This window comes from Rhinolophus sinicus, chromosome 4 (genome assembly GCF_057876585.1).
Source record: "Rhinolophus sinicus isolate RSI-liver-muscle chromosome 4, RSI-T2T, whole genome shotgun sequence".
NCBI classification, from domain to species: Eukaryota; Metazoa; Chordata; class Mammalia; order Chiroptera; family Rhinolophidae; genus Rhinolophus; species Rhinolophus sinicus.
In genome coordinates, this window is record NC_142504.1 from 49,918,997 (window position 1) to 49,926,277 (window position 7,281).

At 41.4% G+C, this 7,281-nt stretch overlaps 1 protein-coding gene across 1 annotated transcript; it reads right to left on the reverse strand.

Moving 5' to 3' along the window:
• Positions 1 to 2,013: 2,013 nt before the first annotated feature.
• CCDC71L (coiled-coil domain containing 71 like) lies at positions 2,014 to 6,470 on the reverse strand. Its single transcript, XM_019745386.3, has one exon. It carries the CDS (start codon positions 6,180 to 6,182, stop codon positions 5,487 to 5,489), a length of 696 nt encoding a protein of 231 aa, XP_019600945.1. The 5' UTR covers positions 6,183 to 6,470; the 3' UTR covers positions 2,014 to 5,486.
• Between the last annotated feature and the right edge of the window lie 811 nt (positions 6,471 to 7,281).

Consider the following 7,281-nt stretch of genomic DNA (forward strand, 5'->3'; position numbering starts at 1 on the left):
ATTGTGTGCTCACCACCCAGAGTCAGTTCTTCCATCACCATATGTTTGATCCCCCTTACCCTCATCTACCACCCCCCTCCCCCCTTACCTTCTGGTAACCACTAAACTGTTGTCTGTGTCTATGAGTTTTTATTTTATGTCTTGTTCCTTAGTTGCTTTCAGTTTTATATCCCACATATCAGTGAAATCATATGGTTCTTCACTTTCTCTGTCCAGTAAACATTTAGAAGAACATGTACTTGAAAAAAATCCTGGAAATATATATATATATATAATTTTACAGTTAATTTCAGTACTCAGAAAAGTCTCTAAGTAACATTTCTCTGAATACTTTCAGAGGCAAAAGAGGTCCAATTTTGAGTTTAGTATTTATTCAAACTTGCTGGGCTAGCCATAGTGTTTGATGTTGTTATGGTCATTACCTTCCAGTTGGGCTCTGGATGTGTTTATGATGTTATCGATTACAGTTTTGGGTGTCCTTTACCAAAACAAGTGAGTGCTGACAGTGAGAAGTCATTGCTCTCATGCAATCTGCAATCAGGCTCAGCTTTGAGCTTTCTACTACTGGATAACTTCCAGCTAAGAAAATTCTTTGTGTCAGTTTCCGATACTACAACTGTGGCTTGCTCATCAAGTTAAAATATGTTGTTATTCTCTGTGCTAAGAGGAATTAGAGCTAATTTACAGGCTTTAGACTTAAATCTAAAAATGAGTGTGTCAATGCTTCAAATATGAGAATCTTTTTTACTTTTGTAATAATTTTCTGCTGTTTCAAACATAACTATTGTACTCATTTGTTTCCTTTAACACAGGAAGTACAAACCTCACACAAATTGTTCTTTTTTAGCTCTATCCATGTAGATTAATTAACATGGTTCTTAGGTAATCCTTACTGAACTTATTCCAAGTGAAAACTTAGTGTGGAAATTTGTCAAGTTCTTGGGTCAATAACTTTAATCCATTAATTATAAATTCTCAATTTAAAACACATAACAGCACATTTTAGATATCTTTCAAAGATATGATAAAAGAAGACCCCAAAATTTTAAGAAAGCCTAGAAAAACTTCAACAGTCAAAACTGTCCAATAAATCAATTTAATCCAACCTCCTGCTGTATAGTGTCAGCAACCTACAAAATATAGATTTCTTTGTCTTTAATTCACCCACAAATTACCTCTTAATTTGTCTTTTGGCTTTCCCAGTCCCCTCTGTTTGTGGAAAGCTTAACTCCCAAAGGACCACTCTTAGCAGATGTACTTATTGTCTGCACACATGCCTCCAATTAATAGCATTTATTGTTTCCTATGTGCCCATCACCATCAATGTCTTTTAATTATTTCAATAATCCAAGTTTCTTTTACTAACCATATTTGATAATTGAAGCTAAAGCACAGAGTTTATGTAACTTATCTAAGAGTGCTAACGTTTGCACAGTGAAGCCTTAATTCCATCCCAGGCACTGTGATTCACAGCTGTTACACTATGCTGACTCCAATAGGATTTAACAGGAACTCAGGTACAAAGGCAAACTCAGGCCACACAATACTATGAATCCTGCCCTTGCTAATACTCCACTTCTACCTTCTCGACTGTAATGAAAATTCTGGCTCTACTCTTGTTCTGTGCAACAGCCCTTACTGCTGCTACTCACACGGAACACTCTTTCATAATATGAAATAATGTGAGCTTTAGACTTTCTATCACCGCCACAGGGGGACTTGGGGTCAGGACTCAAAACTTAATTTTGATGCATTTTTAGTCTTCACTGCTGGCAAACTGGGTAAGGCTTGGGCTTGGGCATAAAGCACTGTCCTGGAGATTCACTAGATCATTAAAGAGTTGATGTACCAGACCCCCAAGATAGCACAAAACACATATCTTAAGACTTCAAGGAGTGTGAAGTTCATGAAAAAGTCAAAATTTATCACATTGTAAATTAAAATGCTTTCCAATTCATGCATAAAATCCCATTTCAAAAACTTTCAACATCACTAGAAAAACCAGACACAGTGTATTCTCTAAAATTTATTTACAGTTAATAAGTTAAAAAGCAAAGTACAACCAGATTGTAAATCTTAATCATATGCACATCAAACTGTCAAAAAAAAATTCAGTTCCATCACAAATAATTGCCTTCTAATGCACTTAAGACATAAGTCTATCAAAAAATATTTTAAACACACCAATAAAGTAAATATTATGTATATATGTCCATTTAAAAACACCAACTTAAAGGTGCTGTGGCAACCCTTAAAACAACACAAAACTTTGAGTTCAAAATTGCTCAGATTTTTTGTATTCAAACATTTAAAATTTTTCTTATTGAAGAGTTTTCAGAAAAACAGTAATATCATTTGCACATAGCAAATCAATAGGTGTCAGCCACCAGCTTAAGTTACACTTGTCTGATATGGTATTCAAACTTGGATAAAATAAATACACACCACAACAATGACACTTTGCACTATCAACAATGAAGCTTACCCTCAACAATCATGACATTACTGGTCTCAGTGAAGAAAAATAAGTTGCTGGTTGACAGGAAGGAGAATAAAAAAATGACATCAGGAATTTCAAAAAGTTATATGAGGTGCCAGTCACCACATTCAGGCACTCAAGAGTTAAAAATTAACAGCATAGCAAGATGATAAACTTCCTCCTAGCTTCCCCATTTACTTGTGCCATATGAGATATAAGAAAAGGTAAAAGAATGAATAAAGATCATAGGAGTTCTTACAAAAACTATATACAAGCTAAGCTAGACTCACTTTAGAGGACAGTAAATGGATGCCTCACAATAAAGGCCACCATGCCAAGTTCCCTTCACATTCTGCCCAAAAGTATCCATAAAATACTTTCACTTTTCTATTAATATACTAATCAAGTATATTCGTCGTTTCTTCACATTTTAGAAGTTGTAACATAGGTTTTGCTAAAGAAAACTTGGCAAAAATAAGGATTTTTTTTTTACATCTTATTTCACAAACTAGAAATGGCATGAATTTTTAATAGACCAGATAAACAACATATTGAATTCAGAATGAGCAATCATATCCAAAGTGAAATCAGATAGCCCAGATAATCCAAAGAAGCATTTATGTGAGTTCAAGTGCACTCAAGTAAGAAGGCTAAGAGGAAAAATGTTCAGAATCTCAGTTACAATAAATGAGTGGTATTAATGCTTATGTTTCAGTTTTGTGCTGAGCAAAGTTATCCTCCCAGCTAAGTAATTTCAAAATCCTCTGGGAAACTATCTAGATAAGCTATATGTTGAAATTACATTCTAATATGGCCATTGGATTTAATTATTATAAAATTATATACAATAGTGAAGTAGTACAAATACAAATTTTTTCTCTCAGGTGGTAGCTTAAAAAGTTATCAATTTGGGGGGGAGGAAACCCCTATGTATCGGAAATACAATTGGCAATGAAAGTTAACAATCAAAAGAATATATATGCTTCCTATCACAAATATAACACTCTCCATCTTCTAATTATTCACTTTTATTTACTCATGTGACAGCGTTTATAGCAATGCATTATCATTGAGTAGTGAATAAAAGAATATGCGGCTTACTGGGAAACTGGCATAAAGTTTATATATATATATATATATATACGTATATATATATGCATATATACGTATATATATACATATATATGTATACAATTTTTTTTTATTTTTTTTTTACAAAACAAGAACACTGAAATTAGTCACAAAGCTCCGACAAGGGACTATTAAACTTGAAAAAAATCATTTCAGAAAGCTATGCCATTTAAATTCTAAGAACACAACAGTCAAAATTCTAAGTCTCATTATTTTCCCAAGAAGCTGCCAAGCAGAGACAAACCTTAATATTGAGGATTCCACATGTCAAGTTCCAGCCTGGTACAGCTCCTTCCATAGCAGAATACTTAAATTGAAATAATAGCAGTACAAAAACACTACTTGACCCTTGAGATATTGCAGTAAAATCTGGCTGTGGCACCACTGGCTAAAAACCATTAAGTCTTGCTGCCACCAATGACCAAAGGCACTTGGATAATCAAGAATTACACACTGGGCCATATGGTATAAACACTATTATAAAAGTGTAAAAGAAGGGTCAGAACTCTGTGGATTGCCTGTTCGATTCCTGTGGCGTTCAGTTGTCAAAGACCCATAACTGCAAACATAATTATGAATGGAAACAAGATAAAAAAGGAAACTTGTGGAGCAAAAAAATCAACTATCATGATGTTTATAAAAGTGATGAATATTAGTCTGCATGTTTCTTGTGATCCAACAATAACAAGGAAAGAAAAAGAGATCTATTTTGCCCAAAGTATAATAACTTCAACCACTTATTTATACCAAGAAATGCTCCCACCCCTCTACATCATTTCTAGTTCTGAGGATTGCAGTGGGTATTCTGTTTATCATTTTAATCACAAAGTTTACACACATTCACTTCTCCTATGTGAGTCGTATTTTAAAATAAATTATCCTTGAATTATTCCTGGATTTGTATGTTAGACCAGTACAAGGAGGCCAAATCATTTCTAATCAGATTCCATCCACCTCTTTAACCAACACAAGTTTTTTATATAACGCAGTCATTTTTTAAAACCACAGACCATGTAGTTTCAATGCACTTTTTTATTTAATTAAAAAATTCTAACAAGTCAGCTTTTCCTAAACAAAACTTCATATGAGTTTCTACCTTTTTCTTTAGGAACTCAGTAAATATAAACATTCACTTTCAATATAAAATCTTTAGAAACACCTTAAAATAATTAAAAGTTGTATTTTGCATCTCTTTGTTTGTAATCACTGAGCTCATGAAGTTCAAAGCCATACAAATCCTTGCACTATTAAGTCACAATAAGCTTGAATCTCTTAGAAAATATCCTTGGTCAAAGCATCGGAATCCAATTAATAATATTAGGAAACCAGTGGGATTCAGAATACCCTCAGCACAAAACTCGTGCAACACCACAAAACACGTCCAATCTTTCGTCCAAAAAGAGGGGTGGCAGTCAAGAAATTATAAAAAGGAGAGCGAGAAGCAGAGGTATAAAAAGCAAGTGAATTCTGGCTTATTACACTAGCATGAAACCAAATTCCTTTGGAAAAATAATGACTTCTTCGGAGGGCTTCCAGACCAGTGAGGTAGAGTCCAAAAGGGAGAAGATGGATCTGCCCCTACAGTCCTGGAGACGTCTCAACCTGGGGTTAGGAAGAAAAGGGACCTCTCCTGCGGATCCAGCGGCCTCCTCCCTCCGCAGACCCGGTGCTGGGAGGCAGCAGAGGGCACACCTGCCCGGGAGTCCCAGACGGCGGCGCCGCATCCCGGGGCGCAGGGCCAGGAACACCATCCGGTGACTTCTTCGCCCGTAAAGTGCACTAGGGGACGGAGTCCTGTCCGGATCTGTAAACACTCGACTGACACTTGTTCATTCCTCCCGGAGGAAGCTCCGTCCTAGGGTCGGGGGGCCGCGTCTCACGCCCGAGGCACCGGGAAGCGGCGGAGCTTCACCACGGGTTCCAGGTTCACTCTCAGGACTTGGCGCGCCCGGTGTCGCGCCGCTGCCAAGCTGCGCTCGCCCCACACGTCGCCGCCAACGCGGATGGTGGGGAAGGTGGTCAGCGTCGGGGTGGCCGCTCTCCATATCTCCTCAAGGGTGCGGCCCCCAAAGCAGGGTCCGGGGGTCGCGGGCTTGGCAGGGCAGCTCTCCTCGGGGGCTCGCGGCGGCTGTGGCTTCCTCCTGCGAGCGGCGGCTGCCCGGGCTCCGCGGCGCCTCCTCCTGGCCGCCGAGCCTGGGGTCGGCCTGCGCGTCTGGCCGCGGGCGGCGGGGGGCCCCGGGGGGTCGGGGACTAGGGCCCGGCAGGAGGAGTAGCCGTAGACGTCCTTGCTGCGTAGGATGTGCGGGGAGAACTGGTGCTTGAGGCTGCAGAGGAAGCTCCACAGCTCCGCGTCCGAGCTCATGAACTCCGTGCTGCGGGGCATGAACAGCTTGAAGGCGTCGCCCAGCGCTTCGGTGCTGTCGGCCAGCGACAGTTGCGATCGCGAATACACCACCTTCTCCTCTTGCAAGTCCAGTCCGGCCCGGTCCCCTGCCCTAAAGCCGCCGCCCCGGGCGGCCGAGGCCGGGGCCGCTGGGGGCCGGGGCCGCCGCCTTTTTACGCTGCGCCGCATCGGAGGCCGCTCGGGGCCGCCCGCACCCGCCGGGTTCCGCTGCCGCCGCCGCCCCCGCCCGCGTCCAGCTCCGCGGCGGCGGCCACTGCTGGCGCCTCCCGCCCCGCGCGTCTCTCGCTACTTTTCTCGCCTCCGCCGCCGCCGCCCCTCCCCCTCCGAGGGCGGAGGACGCGGGTGAAGATCCTGCCGCCCGGTACAAAATGGCGGCCGGCGCCCACCCCTGGGCTTTGTCATTGGACGGCGCTTCGCCCCCCTGGTTTCTCTTTCTTCTCCTCTCTTGCCTCCTTTCGCCCTCTGCCTTTTCTTTAAATGTGCCCGCCTCAGGCCCCTCCCACCGCAGCCCTGATTCCACCCATTGGGTGCTCTCAAAAGAGGGGCGGGGACTAATGGGGTAGAGGCCAGTTCCTGGAAGATGGTGCTGGGGTGGATGATGGTGGTGGCCCTTGAACGGGAGTCAACAGTTGGATAGGTATATGGGAAGGGTGCCATGCGTAGAGGAAGGGGTAGACATCAGCTCCACCTTGGGGAGAGTCAGTCTCATAATGAGTGGGTATGCATTTGTAGATTGAGCTGGGAGATATGCCCAAGGGCTGTTGCTTGTATCACAAGGGAATTTAGGTTTAAAATCTACAGGGAATGGGCCTTTCACAGTTCCCTTCTAAACCTTCAAAGACCTCTTGGCAATTTCATCCAACTCTTCCTTCTTTTGGTCCCAATCCATTTCAAGCAAGCACTGGTATTCCAGAATCATTCAGGTAATAAGGGGCGGCATCAGTGAGATTGTCTCCTAGACAGTGGAACCATCTTCATATTTAAGAGATACACTGCTTCTCAGAAAAACAAAACCTTTTATATCTATAGAACTAAATATTCTGCTCATGTTGATCAAATATCAATTACAATTAAGCCATTCTACTTAAAAGAAGATATCCTTATTTTTAAATATTATATATTATATATAGTTCTTTCCAAATGAGTACACTTCATTTTTCATTTAGTTTTAATATGTCCCTTTGCATCACGAACTATCATTTAGAAAGGTTACAGCATCACAGTCAAAAAGGTTCTGTTGAAAAGAACACATTGTTAAGAACACATT